Here is a 21,451-nt window from a genome sequence, read left to right as displayed (position 1 = left end):
CGACGTTTATAAATAAAAAAGAACACACATTAAATAAATACATCAGCAAGTACTCTTCACTCCGGAGGGAGGGGGGGAAACAAAGCGTCCAGGTTACAGACAAGCTGGCCCTAGAAGGGGCACACGCTGCAGCCCAGGTCTTACTCAATGGACATAAACCTGTGAAGGGAGTTTCCACTGAACCTACCAGCCTCCTTCCTTCCCCAGGCCTCCTATATGCCGAGGGAGGGGGCAAACCTACATGTTCATGATTTGCATCTAAAGAGGTGTGCACAGGTATGTCCCGAGGGCACCAACCCACCACGAACAGCGCCATAGCCTCGGGACCTCCGGGCGCTACACAAACCAAGCGCATCAATAGGTGGCGGTTCCAGCTCATTGTTCATGCGAGTAAGGCCCCGTCCAAATAACAGCTCTTCATTCGACCCTAGGCCAGCTCATTATTAACACTGTACACTCCATAAATCAGCACATTCTTAGTCTAGCAGACCAGAGCATGATTAACATTTCATCTCATTGTGCCCTTCCTACGCCCCAAGCACGGTCCGAGCAACATTCCTAGACCCTGCAAACTTTATATACCAGCCCATTAACAGATTCCCATGCCAGCTCATTCTTAACATAGCATCATAGTGTGCACTTCATCCATCAACTCACATACACACTAACATAACGTTATGCACATGACACTTCCGTTCATTGCATTCCAGGCTAGCTCATTAATAAAGCACACCGTCGCAAACGTTGTCATTTTTAGAGCCCATTCCAGGGTAATGCTGACAGTGCATCTCATTGTAAAATGCTCACATCAGCTCATTATGAGGCTTGAAAATGAGCTCAGCCATTGCACCAGTTCCTGCACACTTCCCATCTCCGCTCAGTGTATGGCTCCCCCACCAGCTCATTAACTTTGCATAGGATTCTCCACGTCATGACCTGGCATATCACTGCAAACTTGAGCACAATGATATTCATCGCATTGTACACACGTCTACACTTCCTTAATCAGCTCAACATAGGAACTCGATACCAGCTCATTAATTTTGCATATCATTGTCCACGTCACATATCAGCTCATTATTAACTTTGCATAGCACTGTAAACATCGTGCATCAGCGCATTATTGGCCCACACACCCGCTCAATAACATTGCAGCTCATTGTTCACTTCCTACAACAGCTCATTACTAACCGTACATATCACTGTAACCTTCATATAATGTGCATTATTAGCCCCATATCTCAACACGGATCAAACGCATGTAACGAAGACATTGTGATATATAAACATCACATATCCCCCATTATTAACCTCGCATAAAGGTCCACCTCACAGACAGGAGCACTGATCCACGTTACTTGAGTGTTTGCTCAGCGCTGGTCCTACCCAGAGGGTCGCAGAGAGCCTTACATGGTATGGTGCACATGGCGAGAGGTGAGACAGAAGTCACAACATGTTTCCGGGCTCAAAATCTGCACTAGCCATTGGCTGCCGATAACGGGCTCTTGGCGAGGAGGAAATGGCCGGCAGCGTGCACGTGGAGGTCGGAGGGGGCAAGGGGACTGTGTATGCCTGGCTAGTACCTTGGCTCCGCTATCCCTGCACATTCCAGCATTATAGCATCAGCTCACACTCAGTATCTGCACAGCTGTAACTTCAATGTCTTGCAGACGTTTAATCTGGTCAATAGGAGACCACGAGGTGCGACCAAACACGAGGCTGGGATGGGGGGCCCACACAACACGGTCCAGGAACGGCCGAAGGTGTGTAGTGGCTTGGGAGGAAATTGGGGTGGTGGGGGGGAGAGGTCAAGTTGAAGCACCTGCGAGCTTTGTTGGTTAGAATTTAGAGGTAAAGGGATGCAGGGAGGGGGTTCCTGGCTGCAGATTATCCCAAGACATGTTTTCTGGCCGCTGCACAGAACACACATTCAGCCCAGTGGGAGCAGAAACACAACCCGTCCTTTGAGAAGCTATTGAGCTCTCATGTCATTAAGCGGCTAATGTAGTCAGCAGCAAGTGAAAAGGATAACGAAGTTATAGGTACGCTGCTGGATACTGCAAGGCCTGTGGCAGGTGTTGGCCTGAGGGTGCCATCAAAGGCGCCCTGTAATATGAGCGGTGCTACGCGCACATTTAACGTAATGAATGAACAGGTTATGTAGCGTGGTGTTAAAACTGTCAATGTGGGGGCAGCAGCTTGGGGCCCTCTATGAGGATCGCTGCCCATTTAAACGGAAAAGGTGAGAGGTGGCACGGTGCCGAACACTGGTCACCGCACCCAGTGCGAGGGCATCTTTACCATCTGGTCCCTTAACCCGCCCGTCTCGGGACTTTAACATGGCATGCAAGGCCATTGCGATAAAAGAAAGAAAGCGCTGGTCAACAATGGTGGTATGCCAAGAATGCACACCAGAAGTACAGAGCATGGTCTAAAGACGGTCTAGTGGGCCAGGCTGCCTCTCCGACCCAGGGGACCAGATCTGTAATCCTGGCATCCTCCAGTGAATGCATGGTGTGACCTCAGGCACATTTGCTCATCGACTAAATGTAATAATTCTGCACTTTGTGTTTGTATCCCACTTCTCGCAATAGGCTGTGTCCCCTCTTAGATGTGGCCACAGGGCTCTCAAGTTACCGAAGACACCAAAGTCTGGAGTGCATCACAGAAAACAATATTTCATGAGCCTCTGATTAGAGCCTAACGTTATTCGGGTATCAGTGGCCCAATAAAGAACCACAGGAGACACATATCAGGGCTGATAATGCAACAGATTTATACAAATGAAGCACAAATGTCCACTTGTGCCAACATCCTTCTTTCCATTCTGGTTATTACAAGGTTATTTCTCTAAAGTAAAAAAAAAGAAATGAAAGACTCACCATAAACAGCAGCTATGCAGGCAGCAAGCCAAACCAAGCGGGCCAGGACCACCGTGCGCCCCCTTTCCCTGCCTCCGGATCGCGAAGCGCCCATCGTTCCTTGCAGGTCTCCAAGCTTCTCCAAGACAACGAGGTTGTGGGAGGGTGGCACGGTTTAGTCCTCCAACGCTGTTCTTTCTCCGCGGACGCCGGATGCCCCCTCCGCCCAGTGAGTCACCACAGCAGCTAGAGTGAGCAATGGAGAAAGAGGCATGAAAAGGGGGCACGCCACCTGCCTTTGGACTGATAACTGCAAAGTGGGCACCGGCGAGGGCGCCCTGGAGTCAACACCCACCCAGTACGGGAAGGCCCTTATCTCTGGGCGCGCTGCCACGGAGGGAGGGAGGGAGGGCGGGCCTGGCAGACCTTCCCATCTACAGTGGGCCTGTGCCAACATACATCACCCGGGGGCCCGGGAATATGGGGCCTCTCCTGTATTCCCAAGCGTGCTGTGCTGCTTCGCTTCCAACTGTCTACCTTCTTTTTTGTTTTTAGTTAACTACAGTTTTTGTAACCAGGACATTAAGAGAATATAAAACGGTCACCACATTCGCCCATTCATCAGCAGCTGCGGGTGAGGGGGTAATGTACTGTGCTCGCTTTGTTTATTTTGAAGTCAACCTAAAAGAGATGATTTAGGAGTCCCAGCTGGGGCGGAAAGGGTGTAGCCGGGGAGCAGATGGAAGCATTCAAGGCCGCACCCAGCTACCACAGACAGTCACCCCCGCACCGCCCATCCCTCAATCCCCCCCAACGTCGGTGCTTCGGGTGCGCGCTATGCCAGAACCGCGAAACTGGGGCACATAAACAGAACCCCAGCCCAGTCCGGAAGCGATTCAAGTGAAGAGTCACAAAGGGCTTGGTGGCCCAAGCGAAGTTTAACGCTATCTACACGAACTCAACCCTAACTGGTGATGGGAGGAGCCAATTCAGAAATTGACGTAGGAAAGTTTTGGGTTTTTTTTGGTAACCAACCCTATTTTCACCATGCGCCTGATTTATACTTGAGTTCTCAAAATGGTATTGCAGGTGTGTGAGGCAAAAAGAGGCAACGACCCCAACCTCTTAGTGTAATCAAGTAAACAAGACTGGCCACACATTAACACTTTGCGCCACACTTGGTAGGTGTATAGAAATCTTTTTTAGTTTTTGTTATGGTCATTTAAAACATAGTGAGTGAAAACGTGTTGAAACACGTGTTATCTAAGAGGGCACTGTTTTGTTTTCACTCACTTGTTCACTTCAGAAACTGGGCAAGTCAACTCTGCAGGCTCCACCCCCTCTGTTCAATGGGACCCATGCAAACGCAATATGCCAGTGAGAATAACTAAGTGATTGGATTTAAAGATAACATAGAGGGAAACCAGGATGTTAATGTTAAAGGATATTTATACCGCGCACTATCAGCACCGGAGTGGTCCCCTGGCGATGTTAACCATTCTATAGTTTAGGCACTTGAACACATACCTTCCAAGCGCCACTTGGCAAAAATGTAGGCACACAGTCATTGAAACCAAGAACTGAGCAGTATAGCAGAAAGTGTCAGAATTGTACAAGCTTTCCTGCGCGGGTTCCACATCCCTGCCGTCAGTCCAGGGTTTAGTCCCAGCAGAATCTCCTACGGTGCTGCCCTCGCCTCTTCCCCGAAGACCTGGGCCTGTGCCTCTTGCACCTCCCTCCAGAAGGGCTCAAAATTGGGACATCTCCACCAAATGTGAGACCAGGAGCCGACCTCCCCGCAAGTCTCGGATTCTCCAGAGAAGATCCGGTGAAGTTTGCACGGAGTGGAATGCCCAACGGAATAATATTGTGCACCAAATCTCCTGCAACCGTCTTGGGAATGCGTCTCCAAATCTTCATCCACCCTTCCTTAGGTATCTCCCTCCCGAGAGTCCCCTCCCGTTGTCGCATATAGGGCCAAGATCTATGGCCTGTTGGCTCATTCAACGACTTGCACAGTTGGCATACGGCCACCGCTTTGACCTCAGCTCAAGAGCCAGTGTCTTGACTTGGAAATATCTCACCCTTTCGTTCTGACCCCCCCCGCCCCCCAAGGGTCGTTTACAATCTACAAATAAACGAATTTCGGCCCCCTGAAAAATAGCCCTAATCATATAGCATCCGCCCGAATGCCATTTGCGGAAGGCCCCTCGCTCCTTTCCCGGAGAGAAATCTGGGTTGTTAAAAATGGGAGTGAAGGGGGAGGGGAAAGAGGCGATGCCATATTTCCTAGAAAGGTTATCCTAATGTGTCCGCTATCAATTTCGTTATTGTACTTGGATACTTGTGCTGTGACCTAGCCGAGCGTGGTGAAAAGGTCCTGTTTCACCACTGCCTGGTCCATACCCACCCACAGTCCCTCCCCGCCCCAAATCCATTACCTGACTATTCAAATCTGTGCTGCCTCATAGTACAATTGCCGGTCAGGTAACCCCAAACCTCCTACTTTTTGCACTGCTACTTATTGAGAATGGATAATCCTGGGTTTCTTGCCCTCCCGAAGAAAGTAACCCATAACTTTACACAATTCTTTGAAAAAGCACTTTGGAACCAAAACCAGGAGAGCCTGGAATAGACCGAGGTGCCGGGGAAGGACAACCATTTTGACCACAGCCAGCTTGCCCAACCAAGAAACCTTGAGTGTGCTCCATTTACGGAGGTCAGACTTAACAGCCACCAACATCTGGGGAAAGTTGCCCCTGTACCAGCCAGCTAATGTCAGGGTTATAAACACCCACAGGGATCTGATTCCTTTCGGACTCCAATTAAAAGGCGAAGACGCCATCAGGACGGCCACGTCTTTTCCCCCACCCTAAGATTAAGCAGTTCGGATTTAGCTAAGTGGATTTTCAGGCCCAAAACTGTCCCATACTCCACCAACGCCCTCGCGCTCCCCTCCAGAGATGGCCCGGGGTTTGCTAACGTGAGCAGCATGTCGTCTGCAAACGCAGCTACTGTATGTCGTCTTCCCCCGAATGGGATGCCCTGTATCTCGTCTGATTCTCTGAGGGTCTGGAGCAGAGGCTGGTAGGCTTTGCATATAATAGAGGGGCGAGAGGACACCCCTGCTTTCTGACCCTACTCAGCAAGAATGCCCCCGAGAGGGAGCTGTTAATGGGAAGGCATGCTGTGGGGTATTAATAGTTAGCGCTGACCAATGAATTCGGTGCCCAGGCTCATTTTTCCCCCATCACCTTGATTAAGAAAGACCACTCAACCCGGTCAAAGGCCTTCTCCGCATCAAGGGAAAGTAGGACAGTCGGGGTAGAGGTTTTATGTACTTTTTCCACCAGATGAGCTATGCGCCTAATTATCAAACGTCTGGCGGCCCTTTGGGTGTGGAGTCAGGGTCCTTGTGAAAGTTTTGTAAAATGTTGTGGTAAAGCCGTCTGGACCTGGGACTTATTACAGGGCAGTTTTTTTATCACCTCCCTGACCTGCTCCTCTGACATCTCTCACCTCAATCCCTCCCTAGACCCAGGATCCACCATGGGCAGGTTGCTCTTGTTCAGGAATTCCCCCTGAAAGCTATTGCTGGGATTCTGAGAAGAATAGAGGTCTGCATAATATTGTACAGCATTTCTTTGTATATCTGCGGTGCAGGAGCGGCCTTGCCCCTGGGAGTAGGTTACTCTAGCAATCATTTTGGAACTAGCCGCCCCCCTTAGGAGCTTCGCTAATAGTCTGTCCGCCTTATTAGCTTGTGCATAGTAACGCTGCCGGACAAAAAAAAAGGGACCTCTCAGCCTTCCTTGTCCTTAGGGCGTTTAACTGTCTCAATGCCCGTCTGTACTCTTGGTGTGCCTTCCTAGGAGGAGCCATTATATTACTCCTTCTGAGCTCTTCTATTTGGGCTACCAGCTGGGATTCAAAGAGATTCAGTCGCCTGTCTCTTGCTGCCTTGGCCACAATGAATTCCCCTGATTGTTGCCTTTAAAGCGTCCCAATGTATACTCGCCCCTGTATCCTCTGCTCTATTCAATTCGAAGTATCAAGTCATCTTAGCGTCTATGTCTTACCTGATGGCGGGATCCAGAAGCAGTTCTCCTGGAGCCTTCCACCCCATAACCCCCTCCAGCCTCTGTGTAAGGGAAGGTCTACTGTGATCCCTACGTGATCAGCATTCGCAATGGGCCCGTCTCAATACCTCTGATTTCTCCCAGCAGTGGGAACCATGCACGTTGGAAAAAAATGTGAATCCGTCCTCGTCTCCTCGCACACCTCTCCACATGTCCCAAAGGCCCAAGGCATCGAATCTGCACCTTAAAGATGCAGAGGCCACTCCGCTCTTATTAGGAGATTCCCCATTGCTTCTGTCCAAGTTCCGTGACCACGCTAAGTTGAAGTCTCCCATCAATATAATATGTCCTTGCACAAACCCTTCCAGCATTGCTAGTAGTTCTCGTAAGAATGCTCCCTGGGCCGCATTAGGGGCGTAAACTGAGATTATTGTGTAACACGTCCCTTCCATCTCCCCTGTTATCATGATATACCTGCCCCCTTTGAATACATTATCCTTATATCCTCACCATCTTTAAGTGCAAGCTCCACCGCTCTCGTTTTGAATCCTGTTGAAGCCCCTCATACAGAGCCTTACCTGGCTCCTTCCCAGAAGATGGGTCTCTTGAGTGGCCAGGATGTCCGGGCCCATTGCCCTAGTGAATTGTTCCAATTTCTTCCTCACATTATGAATCGCCCATTTGAAGGTGGTCAATGTCAATTGTTACGCCTTTGCACCCCCGTTCCACCTATCCCTGGCAGGGTGCAGTTTTCCTGATCCCTCCCTGTCTCGCTGCCTCTCACCCCCTGTTGCCCCTGCTCTTCAAGTGCCCATTGTTGCGGACCTCGCTCTAACCAAAGTACCCCCAGCCCTCCCTTGCCCCAGACCCCAACTCCTGAGCCCCCCATGTTACCTACCTCCCTCCCTCGTCCCGGCCCCCAGCTTAGGGATTCGCAACACCCCATCTCTGACCCCCCCTCCTACCCCCCATCTCCCCTTAATTCACCTCGGGCTTGCTTGCCCTTACCGACATCCAGATGAATTGCTCCCCGGGCCCCCATTGCCTTGTGTCATGTGTCTAGTTCCCACCACCACCACCTTTTAATGAAAATATGTTTTCGACAGCCTTCTCTGATGTTTAGCCTTCGTTGGGGCTCCCCCCAGATGCCAGGTCCCCGCAGCCTTGGGTTGAGGCCCTCGCAAAAGGGCCCTTCTTCTGCGACAGTCCCCAGCCATTAACCAATCCCAGGGCCAAGGCTGTGCGACCATCCGCTACCACACGCTTGTCCTCCTGTAAGTCCTATTTCAGTTCCAGTTGTAGCAGGGCTGCTCCCTCTCGGGGAGACGTTATGAGCTTCTGGCTGCCCTCCCAGTCAAACTATTTATTTAAAGACTTGTACCACGCAAACTACGGCCAGAAGGCGCCTAGGCACTGAGGAAGTGGCAGTGAATTCCAGAATCTGGGTGCCAAAACTTAAAACACCAGACCCCCAAGCCGGGCACGCTGAAACCGTGGGCCTTTCAAAAGCAGGTGGGATGCAGATAGTAAATGTCTGTTAGGGCAGTAACGTTGAATCTTCTTCTTGAGGTATTCAGGACCAGCATTATGAATAGCTCAATGAGTGACGCAGAGTGTCTTAAACTCTATCCTTGATGCCACTGGGAGCCAGTGAAGATATCGTAAGAGCTCTGAAGACTGGGTCATCCAGGGCGCCCCCAGTGCCAGTCTGGCTGCTGAATTTTGAAGCACCTGCATCTGCTGGATTTGATATTTAGGTTGCCCCAGATAAATACCATTGCAGTAATCCAAGGACTCCATGATAGTGGAGGTAACCACCGTAGTCTGACATGCAGGGGGGGGGGGGGTGGGGAGCATAGGGAGAATTTTCCGCAGTATTTGGAGCTTCCCAAACCCTGTACTACATATTGACGAGATTGGTGCTTCTCGTGAGCCATTAGGGAGTAGCTTCACCCCTAAACCCTCAACAGATGAACAGGCAGCATGGCAAAGACCCAAAGAGTCAGGCCAGTACTGGGCATTCGAGAGCTTGTCTGCACTATGTGAACCAAATACCACAATCTTGGTTTTGCTGCCATTTAGTTTTAACCAATACCCTGCGATCCATTTACAGATTTTGTCCCAACAGTCCCAAAATTTACTGGGAGGATCAAATAGAGGGGAGTCCAGTCTAAACACTAACTGAGTGTTGTCAGCATAGGTGTAAAGAAAGGACTCCTCACTCAGCAATGAGAAATTGCAAGAAGTCGGACATACAGATTGAAGAGAAAGTGAGAGAGGGCCAAGTCTTGGAGAACCCCACAGGTCAACCCTAAAGTGGGCGAAAAACAGTCCTGAAAGGAGATAGTCTGAGACCTGCCCTCAAGGAATTATCTACAACAAGCCAGCGGGGAGCCTACCACCCCTGCTTGCTCCGGTTGAGTTAGTAGAATATCATGATCATGTATCGAAAGCCGCAGAGAGATCATGGAGAATTATAACTCCAGACTCTCTGCGGTCTGCAAGAAGAGCTAAGTCGTCCAGTAATGAAATCATAACAGATTCTGTTCCCATAGTGGGGCGGAAACCAGACTGGAATGGGTGTAGGCGGACGTTGGCTTCCAAGACTCTCAAAAACTGAGGAGAGATAACTGCCTCCATCAGTTTCATGATACCAGGAAGGAGGGAGATGGAGCGATAATTAGCAACATCCAGGGGGTCTGAATTAGCTTTCTTCAGGAGGGGGCGAACAGCAGCATTCAAAGAGGCAGGAATAGTCCACGTAGTGAAAGAATACTAAAAGGGCCTTAGTGAACAGAAAGATCACCCATTGCGGGAGACCTTTTAAGATCCAAGGAGGAACTGCGTCGTGGGGTGAGGCCGATTTAAGGCTGTATAATGCTCGCATTACAACTTCATCGTCCACAGGTTCAAGATAAAAATTGCTTGGCTGGGATCAGGACCACCCAGTCAGCAGATTGGCCATCCACAATTATTTAGCGGATATCGCACATTTTTTCTAAGAAAGAAGTGCCAATTGCATTACACTGTGACTGATCATCGGGTAATTTAGCCTGCTTCCTAGAAGAGGGAGCAGATAGTTCCTTTGCCACCAAAAACACTTCCCTGGAGGAACAGGGCGCATCAGTTATTTGATTGGCATAATATTTGGCTTTTTCAGCAACAAATCATTTAGTGATAGCAGGAGTCTGCAAGCTTATAAGAGGCACGATCTTTCTCGAAGTAGTTACAGTGCCACTTTCTTTCCAAATGCTTGTTCCTGTTCTCGAAGGTCAGAGGTAAACCACGCAGCGTGAGTTTGGATATGCCAAAATGAGTTTTCAAGGGGGCCAGGTCATCTGCCACCTTTACGAGGGATTTCAGAAGAGAGGTATAGGGGTCAACTCCCTCACCACTATATTCGTCGCTGGCTTCAAACTACCGGTCAGTAAAATCCAACAGATCATCTTGTGCCAGGCCCTGTGAGACTGTAGACCATGAGAAACCTTCAAAGCTGGAACAATAGCCCCAAGGGGAAGGTCCATTTGTATCTAATGCCTCATCAGGCCAGTTCTCGGACCACCGGCCCCATCCGCCTTCGCTTGAGTAGTGTGCTCCCCGCCAGGTCTGGATATAGATGGATGAGGGTGCCCCAGTAGGACAGCGGTTCTTTCGCTCTAGCTGCTTGGAGCACAACTTCTTTTTGGCCATATCTTGTGAACGCAGCCAGGACATTCCAGGGCCTGCCTCTGGGACCTCCCAGAATCTTGCCCTTTCTGTGGACGCGATCTAGGCCCACCTCTCGGGATTGTGTCCCCGAAAATATATGCAAAGATCTTCTGGATCTGACCCTTGAGCTCCTTGTCTGAAACTGTCTTCGGCAGGTCCTTGTTTTGATTGTTTATCCTCCTAAACATGTTCTCCAGGTCTTCCATCTGTAGCTCCAGGTTGTGCGTGGCCACACTCAGTCTTTCAATTGCCTCGCTGTGCTCATTTGCATCCGATTTCACCTTTTGGAGGCCCATTTCAAGGATGGTAGTTTGTTCCCCCAGCTGACCCACCTCTTGCCTCATTTCAGACAACGATGTGTTAAGGTCTGACCTCATTACTTCAAATTGCTCTTGAAAGGCTTTGTCAGAGTGGATTGCAAGTTCATCATGTCGCTGTGTAGGTCTTGTATCGATAGGGGTTCCCCCATCTTCTCTGGTAACCCCAACTCTGCCAAGCAGGTCCCCGTTTTAGGCGTTGCGCGCACTTCTCCCAGACCCCATATAGTGGGGAGGGTGCCCACTCGTTACGCCCTGGCAGGGGCCGGGGGGGGGATGCCTTCGCACTGTTTTTGCTCGGGCCTCAGACATTCAGTCCTCTACTTCACAGCCCGGGTCCCCTCCAAGTTCCCAAGGCGACGAGTAGCCCCCCTTCTGGATGCACTCTGGGGCCCCACTGCACTGCGTGATGCCCTGTGCCTTCGAGTCAGACCCTCTTTTCTCACCGGAGAGACAGTCCCAGGGCCCTACACAGTCACTCCAATGTTGGCAAAAGTGCTAATGGAGGGTCACTGGGGTGGGGCGGATGCCATTGCCAAACAGCGTTCTCAGGGCCACCACTTCTCCTATCAGTGGAGTACCCTGCAGGCTCCACAGGATGGGCACCGGCGCCCATACCCCCCCCTGTTGTCTGTATCTTCTTTGTGGAGAGGGGTCCTCCTCGCCCAATCTCACTTTGCTTGCTGGGGAGCAGGGGGCAGCCACCAGACCTGCTCAGACCTCCAAAAGCGGATGGAACCAGCCATCACAACCTTATCTACGGGATCCACTTGACCTGCTGAGTGCTCCAAAGATTGATGAAACGAGACATTGCAGCCATAAATAAGCCTGCTCTACAGAAACTACCTGTTGTCACGTGCGCCACATCACAGCGGGCATGAACTGGGACACCTGCTGACAGTCTCTACCAACAGGCCAATGTTTGAATGGGCAGCCAGTCTGATCTTGCACTCGTTTGAGCAGGTTTGATGCATGCATACATCCAATTTCCTGAAGCTCTGAGAAGTCATTAGTTTTTTTGTGTGCACTATAAACAATTCACTGACAAAAAAAAGGTAAACTTCTCAATACACAAAATTGTCATAGGCGCCTAGATTATGCAAAATGCTGTTTAATTTAAATCACGTGTGGAGAGTGTTGTCAGGGTACTCGCTCGTGCAGGAAATGAGCCGGAACAAAGGGGAGCGGTGCTCAGGCAAAAATGTCTTGCCAGAGCCCCGCCCTCCAGACCCAGGCGGTCCCAGACACGACTCTCGCAGATCCTGTGCCTCATGGAGCAGACCACTTTCAGAAGACTCGGGATCATGCCCAGTCGTCTGAAAGCAGTCTGTTCGTTGCCTTTTTCATTTCACCTGCCCTGTCTTAAAAGTCGCATTTAGCCTGTCTAGTGTACTATATTTCATCTGCCATGGTGGACAACCAATTCTGATTGTGCTTTGTGGCTGTTTGTGCCCCCACAAAGCGCACCTCCCTCTGCCCCCCCTCCTCCAAGTGCATTAGGGCTTCAGCCTGGCAAGTGTCTTCCCCCCCTTCTTCTGCCTACCATGTCGCTATCTATCTCTCCTATCCTCTCCAACTGCTTCACGCTCATCTATCCTTCTCCTATCACTAAATCTGGCCGGAAGAAACTTAAGAAGGACACCCTGAGCTCCAACCCAGTCCTTCCTATTGCAGACACCTATATCAAGGCTTCTGCCAGAGAGACTGTCACTGACATCCTCTTCTTCGCAAATTCACCTGACCTTTGGACTCGCTACATGGTCAGTTTTTTCTCTCCTATCGCCTCTTCTCCCATTAACGGTGGCACTCGCTGGGAGGTCCTCCTTGACCTCTTCACCATTTCCAGAGTCATTATTAATGTCTATTTCAATGGAACCATCATGGTTTAGGGTCCTCAACCCAACCTTCTTCTCTTTGACAGGCTCCTCCCTCGCCTCTCTAATCTTACCTCCCCCCTCTGGCCAGGCTCACTTGCCCACTGTGCCTTCCTTCTCTAGGCAGGCCCCCTAGCCCTAAACACCTTCCGTCTACTCTGTTCAGATGCCTGGGCCTTGCCCTTCTGTCCCGGCACCCTTGTCGACCTTGACTCCTCCTCCATCTTGAAACACTTGTGTATAGGCGCGTTACAAATGCCATATCATATCATATCCACTACTATCCCTCTGGGCCTCTTGCCACCCTCGGGTGGGACCACTGTCCCATGCGCCCCCCACCCCGGCTTAAGACCTTTAAGGATGGTGAGCTACTCCACATTGCCACCCTTAACACTCGCTCTGCTGGAAAACACTCAACTGATATCTGCAACCTCCTCGAACTCATGAATCTTGATGTGCTCGTCATCACTGAAACACTGTCACAAGCTTTGACACACTCCTCTCAGAAGGCTACAAAATCCTCTCTGCACCCAGGCTGAAGAAGGCAGGTGGTGGAGTAGCACGGCTCTTCCCTGAATGGATACCTGTGTCTATTATCCCTATTCAGACCTGCTCCTCTTTCGAATGCCTAGTCTGCAGGCTCTCACTCTCTCCTAAATGTTCTCTCCTCATGGCCACCGTCTATCGGCCTCCTGGACAGCTCACTCTCTTCCTCTCGGAAGGGCCGACCTAGCCTCTTCTCTACTCTCCTCTTCCTCCTCTCAACTCCTCCTGTTGGGTGACCTCAACATCCACCTTGACTCTCCAGACTTGTCTGGACCGTTCCGAAACCTATGTGACTCTCTCTCCCTCTCTATTCTAACTTCTGGCTCCACTCATACCACAGGCCACACGTTGGATGCTCTCATCTCCACTGACATCCCACTCTCTATACCTCTCACTACCCCTCTCTCTCTTGGACTGACCACTCTCTTCTATCCACTCACCTGAATCTCTCCTCTAACAGTAATTCACCCGGCACAGCCTCTCGGCTTCAAGATCACCAGACCGATGAAAAAAGTGACAGTGGCTGCCTTTGCCTCCACCTACTCTCCTCCTCCCTTTCCTGCGTCTGACTCCTACCCTGACACAGCCCTCTCTGCCCGTAATCTCTCTATCTCCAACACTCTGGATATTCTTTCCCCTGTCATGAGGGTCCGACTGAAGTCTTCCAGAAAGTACAACTCTTGGTACGACTCCGACCTGGCTGCCCTTAAACGCAAGTGCAGGGCAGCTGAGCGGAAATGGAATTTGTCTAATGGACCATCCGACAAACTGGCCTGCTGCCTCCTTCAAAGGCAATATCGACTCTGCATCCACTCCAAGAAAAGTCTTTATTCAAGCCCACATCTCTGTGGCATTAAACAACATGGCAGAACTTTTCAAAGTCTGCAAGGAACTGGCCAATCCTGCAGCAGCCTCCTCCTCTGTCACTCCCACCCAGGACCTCTGCTCGGCCCTCGCAGCACACTTCACCACAAAAACCTAAGACATCCTCCATCCTTCCTTCCCCCCACACCACAGCACATACCAGCACCTGTGCCTCCCTTGGCCCCACCTCCACTTCCACTCTCCTCTCGCTCTCCCGTCACACCTGATGAGGTCACCAGACAAGTCCGGTCTATGAAGGCCTCATCCAAGCAAGTAGAACCCTGCGCATCCAAAACCATCAAGGAACACATTGATTCCCTCGCACCAGCCTTAGCTGACCTTTGCAACCTCTCCTTTTCCACTGGAGTTTTCCCAACTGCTCTCAAGCACTCCTTTGTGCACCCTCTTCTCAAGAAACCCTCTGCTGACCCTTCCATTCCATCTAACTACCGCCCAATCTCTAGCACTCCTTTCCTGGGAAACCTCCTGGAGAAGCTGGCTATCTCTCAGCTAAACCTCCACACAGAATAAATCCATCGTTTCCACGACCATCAGTCCGGCTTTAGAGCATCCAGAGGCACAGAAACTGCTCTTCTGAACACCCGTTAAGACCTGCTGTCAACACTAAAACTCCCTCTGTCCTCATTCTCCGTGATCTCTCCTCCGCCTTTGACATGGTTAACCACAACCTCCTGATCTCACGGCTTTGTGACACCATGGGAATCACAGGTCAGGCTCTGGCTTGGTTAACCTTTTTTCTCTCTGACTGCCCATCCCAGGTCGAACTTGGTGCCTTTCTCTTGACTGTCACCCTCTCAAGCTGCGGCGTTCCCCAGGGTTCTAACCTTTCCCCCTGGTTCTTCAATGTCTACATGGCTGCCCTGGCACGTGTGATTGCCACTTTCACCTCTAATGTCCAGTGTTATGCAGATGACACGCAACTATCCTTCAGGCTCCCCTCAACCGCCTCCTCCTCCTCCTCCTCACTCATACCAGAGTGTCTGTCCGCTATTGAATCATGGTGTGCTGCAAACAACCTTTGTCTCAATGCCAGTAAGACTGAGATTGTTTGCATTGGGACACCGGCTCCTGCTTACCCCCTCTCACTCTGGCCGGCCTCCCTTGGCCCTGCACCTACCCCCACCTGCGAGGCCAAAAACCTCAGGGTCATTTTCTACTCCACTCTCTCCTTCTCCTCTCACATTTCTGACATTTCAAAAAAATCAAACCATCAACTACACCTCCTTAGAGGTACTCTACCTTTTCTCACTTTCCCTCAGCGGCTCACTGTCTCCAGAGCCCTAGTTCTCTCCAGACCCGACTATTGCAACAGCCTCTTCCTCAACCTCCCTGCTTCCACTCTGCGCCCTCTGCAACTCATGCAGAACAGAATCGCAAGACTTACCCTTGGCCTCAAGCCCAGGGACCGCATCTCTCCGGCGCTGAAATCCCTTCATTGGCTCCCTGTGGCTGCAAGGATCAAATTTAAGACCCTCTGCATTGTCCACAAGGCTTTCAGGGGCCTGGGACCTACTTACCTTCAATGTTGCCTTTCTAAACGCTGTCCCTCTCGACCCCTCCACTCATCTTCCTCCAACCTTCTGCGAGTGAACCGGTTTTCCAAGCAGAGATTTCCTTTCCTCAGCAGGTGCCTCCCTCTGGAACAGCCTCCCTTGCGCCCTCCGTCTTGAGCCTGAAATTCTCAAGTTCTGGAAACTCCTCCAAACCTTCCTCTTCTCCTCTTCCTTCTCACCCACCCAACCCTGCTAACCTAGCACCCTGCCCTTCCTTCTCTCCCTCCTTCCACACAGCTTATTGACTGGCCGCCTGGTGTACCTCACAGTCTTACAGGTCCCAGACAGCCCTGCCAGTCCTTCTGCACTTGCTGCAAGGTCCTGCACCTCACTGCTCTTGAAATAAACCTTGAGAGCTTCTCTCCACACTTCACCAGTCTCTACTGACTGGCGCACTTGGTCCCCTGCCCCTTCCTTGCCCTCCCGCACTTGCAGAATCTGTATACAGCCCTCCCTGATGATCGTTCTGTCTGTTCTCCCTTGTCTTCACCCCTTTATGTGCACTTGAAAAAACAACAGAATCGTCGGCAGGCCTATTTAGTGTATCTAAACTGTTAAATATGTCATATTCCCTTAATCTGCCTGTGCAGACCGTTATCGTCTTAGAAATTCAAGGGCTCTGAGCGACTGTTTTTCCCACGTGTTCCTTCCCTACTTGAGCTTTAAACATTACCATACCATACCACATTCTTATTCTGTGCCTCATCGAGCAGACCACTTTCTTCTGATAGCAGTCTGCTCGTTACGAGCGTTCAGAACACACACACAGAAACTGCCAAAGCCACACATACACTTTCTGCAGCTGTTCAAACATGTATATGTCCTGCATTTTACTGACATCTCTTTATTACGGTGAATATTGTTTGTTTGTTTATTTATTTATTTGTAGGGCGCACCGAACCCAGAGGTAACTGGGCACAAAAGATGCACAAGGATACTTATATTGTGACCAATCAAAACTGAAGAGTCCATTATTTGCTTAAAAGCTTTTCTGGATTGCAAGATGGCCACCTGAGAGTGAAGTCGTACTTCCCTGTGCTCCCTGCCAGCATCATCAAAGGTGAAAATAAGCAAGCTGGACAAATGAAACCTTGAAGGCACTAAACCCCCTCGACAGAGTTACCAGAAGGCCAACCGCACAAAGAAGAAAGGTTTCGGCATTCCCTTTTTCCACGCCTTACTAGGTGCAGTGGACCAGGAAGAGGGCACTTTGAGCCCGGCAATGTTGGGGAGCCGGGACCTCCGATGAGCGGAGGAGCCGTTCGGAGTGGCCGAGACGCAGTGTCTTGAGCCCTAGCCCGGTAGGAGCGCTTCCCTGGAGGAGAGAGCCTGGTGTGGTTGACAGGGCAGCTTTATAAGAAACAGCAGAAGCGGATCGGGAGTGAGCAGTGTCTTGGAAGATGAGCCGCGTCTGCGTTACCCCGGGGGAGAGAGGCAAAGATACGGCAGCCTAAGGGCATTGGGAGAGAATGGAAACAGGAGCAGCGCTGGGAGTAAAGCGAGCGCCGGGCCCAATAATTTACCTAAGAGATCCTGCAGTGAAAAGGAGGCCCGAAGGGGTTCTGTTCAAGGGAGTGGATCAGCCTAAAATGCCCTTGAGGGCAGGCAAGATAAGCCAGTAAACAGCTGGCAGGAAACCCAGGTATCCCTGTTTCCCCCTTGGGATAATAGACAAAGCAGAAGATTCCGATCAATATTCCCCCAAGTGGCAAGTTCCATCAAGGGAAACCCAAGAAAGCAGTGCCCATTAATCGTTTCCCCGACGGTATAGCGCCACAAAAGCTGCATTTGGGAGGTAGGCTCTACAACCTGGATACACAGAAGCTGCCAGGCACAAATAAGGATACTTAGTGGAAAGTACACTGGGGGGGTTGTGCTAGTCAAGAGGCAAATCGTTGAAGCAGAGGCACATTAGAAGATCCAAAAGTACAGTACAGTACATTTCAATTCCAACAGCAACTTGACAGGGCTGTGCGCATCCCCTTTGGTCAGAGCCACAAGGCCAGCCTAATGCAATAGAAACAGTTTTGGGTCCGCAGTACACAAGTCGTGCCTACAGAGTGCTCCTCATCATACTCAGATGCCAAGACCCAAAGGGAAACAGACTCCAGCACTACAGGGAGCCAATAAAGCTACGAAAAAGGGCCAACTGGAACGGTGCTGGCAACAGAACCCAGCGGGCACCTCAGCTAGCGAGACAGGAAAACAACACGAAGGAGGCGAGGATCCCCAGGAGAGCAGAGATATGCACTCAGTAAGGAGGACCTGCAGGATTGCCTCAAGGGAATGAAGGAAAGGATGGCGGCATCTTTCCTGGAGCAAATGGTGAATTTAAAAGAACTAAAGTACCCTGAAAGAGGTTAGGAAAGAGATCAACACCCTGGGTAACAGGGTAGGGTATGATATGATATGAAATAATATGGCATTTATAACACGCCTACACACAAGTGTTTCATTACTGAGCAGGGTCTGTCCAAGGATTTCAATGATGTTAGGCAGAACTCAGATTTGTTAGAACAAATCGCCACGGCAACGCATAACTTGAAAATGCAGGCGGAAGACTTCGAAAATCGATCCAGAAGATTGAATATAAGAATCCAAGGCTTGGCAGAGACAAACATGGACGCAGACCTAAAATGAAGAGTGCAACAATGCTATGCCACCCTCACGATGTAATCCACCACAGAGGACATTAGAATTGACCGCATCCATAGGGTGGGACCTAGAAGGCCTGGACCGGGAGATAGACCAAGAGATGTGTTGGCAGCACTGGCATCCTACGACGAGAAAGAAAAAACCTCTGAGCAGCTAGGGGATGGACGTCTATCACAATAAATGGACCACAAGTCCTACTGTTCCAGGACCTGGCTGCAACCACATTACAGAAAAGGAGAGCAATGGGCCCTGTGACGAAGGCACAAATAGACCAAAAAAAAAAAACATAATGGACATTTCCCTTCGGCTTACTCTTTTCTTGGGAAAGAAAGCAACAGAGGGCCAATAGATGCACCAAACGCCTATCAATCATGGCAATGGAGGATGCAGAGGCTGACCCCAATGAGAATAGGCGGACTGGTCCATTGCACATGGGAGAAGAGGAGACAAACTAAAAGGCCCTCTTACGAAACGGAGAGGGGACGAACATCGATAAGGAGCAAATACGCAGGGACCCAGGGGGAAAGCTTCTTGGTTCACATCTAAAGTACATAAAGGCAAGCAAGGGGTGGTGGAATACGAATGGAGGGAGGGGGAATGGAAGAGGTGGACCAGGGGATTTAATAGATGCTGGGCGGGGTAGCGATCAGGGGACCACTTGGAATCCATAGAAGGTTACTATAACCTTAGGTTTTCCATTTCAACGTGGGCCAGTTCCCAAGTCTTTTGGGTTGTATCACAGGATTATGTGCCTAGACTGGGAGTGGGAAGGGTGGGAGGGGTTGAGGTTGCTAGGGGTAGGGATGGAGATGGGGGAATAGGGAAACACAGTGTCCATCATCATCGAGACAGCAGGTGAAGTGAATACAAATGGTGTAAAAGAGAATACACAGACTTGGAGACAATGTCATTAAAAACACTTATAACATACAGGGCCTGAACTCCCAAATAAAAGGTAAATAATTGGGGGCAAAAATCAGCAGGGGCTGCAGACATAATATTGCTTCAGGAGACGCACATTAAAAAGGGAGTCAGCCACAGACTATGATTGCACCAGTTTTCACACATTATCCAAGCAAATGCAAAAAACAAAACAGCAGGAGTTTTGGTAGGCATGAGAAATTAATTTGGAGCCAAGGTACTCCGAACTCAAACTGACCCAAATGGAAGATACTTGTTCCTCCAAATTCTTCTTCAGAATAGGGTGTTACCAGTAGGAACCATATACACTCCCAATATGGGACAAGACGCCTTTATATATAATGCTTTAGGGAAGCTGCAAAGCTTTGCGGATGGGGAGATACTCCTGGCAGGGGACTTTAACCTAGCCTGGGACCCAGGGATAGATAGGAGTGGCCAAGCTACCATTAGGGGATATGCCCTATCCATTTCAGTCCGGGAGAAGCTCGCAGGAATGGCGCTAAAAGACCTTTGGCGTACTAAAAAAGGGAACGAGGCAGGCCATACATGTTTCTCTCATGTCCATCGCTCCTTCTCCAGGATAGATTATGCATGGGGAATTCTGGGGGTACTGGGGTCACTGATGGAGATAGAGGTAGATCCAATTTCCTTGTCCAACCATGCTCCCATAAGGGTTCACTTAAGTGGAATGAAACAGCGTAGCTCTGTATGGTCCTAGAAGATGCAGAGGGAACTTCTATTTGACATAACAACACAAGAAACACTCAAAGATAAAATCAAAACATATTTTGAAATAACACACTGGGAGTATTACTGGACAATGTGTGGGACTCATTCAAGGTAGTGCTCAGGGGGGGAAATAATTTCTCTTAATGCTCAAAGTTTAAAAGAGAAGGACAGGCTAGGAAAGGCCATCAAGGCTAAACTGAGAGAAGCCATTTAGCAGTAAAGAAGAACAAGGAGAATTATAAAAGGTTAAAAGAGAGAGACAATTAGAACTATTAAGGATAGGCGGGGCACAGAAGGCATCACTCAATCCTAAACAGCGATACTATGTCAAAGCAAACAAAGCAGATAAAATGCTAGCGAGACTCCTGAAACAACATAGTGGAGAGCGCAACATAGACGGGATTAAGCAAGGAGATGGTACAGTGTCTACTACAGTGTCTACAGTCTCAGAGGACATCATAAACTCATTTTTGACCTATTATAAACAGCTCTATTCCTCAGAACGACCTGAACAACAATTGATACAGGACTACCTAGATAAGGTACAGATCCCTAAGGTGACCCAGGATAACAGGGACTCGCTAGATAATAAGGCTTCTCCCTAACAATAAAGCGCTTGGCCCGGATGGATACCCGTCGGATTTGTACAAATTGCTACGCAAAGGCATTACGCCCTTCCTAACAAGATTATTTTATTCATTTCGCCACGAGGAGAGAATAACCCGCTCTATGTCGGAGGCGAAAGTGGTTCTCTTCGGGAAACCAAATAAAAATCTAATAAGCTGTAGCTTATATAGGCCTATCGCATTGCTAAATATTGATGCTAAAATATACACAGGGATCCTGGCAGACAGACTAAAGGGTGTACTGCCAGTCGTCATAGGATTAGACCAATCAGGCTTTATTACTGGGAGACAGACTTGGGATAATACAAGAAAGGTCATACATCATAGAGAAGTTAAAAATAAAAAGGATCCCGGGGATGCTGATATCTCTCGATGCCGAAAAGGCCTTCGATAGGGTAGACTGGCCATATCTTTTCTTGGTAATGAACCATATGGAGTTCGGACCACACTACATTCGGATGGTAGAAGCTAACTATAAAAATCCTTTGATGCGGTTATCAATTAACGGGCAACAATACAGATAGGAGACAACCCTGCCTGATCTCCCCACTTATATGCAATCTATTTAGAACCACTGTTGGTGTCAATCAGATCAAACCAAAATATAAAAGAAGTGCCGTTCGGTGGGGAAATACATAAGATGGCAGCATATGCGGGTGACATGTTGAGGACACTGGTGGAACCAGAAACTTGGATC

General features: G+C 49.7%; 1 protein-coding gene across 12 annotated transcripts in view; it reads right to left on the bottom strand.

Annotated features, from left to right (window-relative positions):
* LOC138520856 (complement decay-accelerating factor-like) overlaps positions 1-21,451 on the bottom strand; it is a 623,694-nt gene that overhangs the window by 591,915 nt on the left and 10,328 nt on the right. For all 12 annotated transcript variants that reach the window (XM_069633259.1, XM_069633263.1, XM_069633265.1 and 9 more), the window contains one exon: positions 2,883-3,107. In XM_069633259.1, the coding sequence (XP_069489360.1) occupies positions 2,883-2,976 (94 nt within the window). In that variant the 5' untranslated portion in view covers positions 2,977-3,107. Of the gene's footprint in view, positions 1-2,882; positions 3,108-21,451 lie in introns of those variants that run through there.

Source organism: Ambystoma mexicanum, chromosome 13 (genome assembly GCF_040938575.1).
Source record: "Ambystoma mexicanum isolate Mex_15411 chromosome 13, UKY_AmexF1_1, whole genome shotgun sequence".
NCBI classification, from domain to species: domain Eukaryota; kingdom Metazoa; phylum Chordata; class Amphibia; order Caudata; family Ambystomatidae; genus Ambystoma; species Ambystoma mexicanum.
Note: the sequence above shows the minus strand (reverse complement) of the source record. Positions and strands in the feature narration are given on the sequence as shown.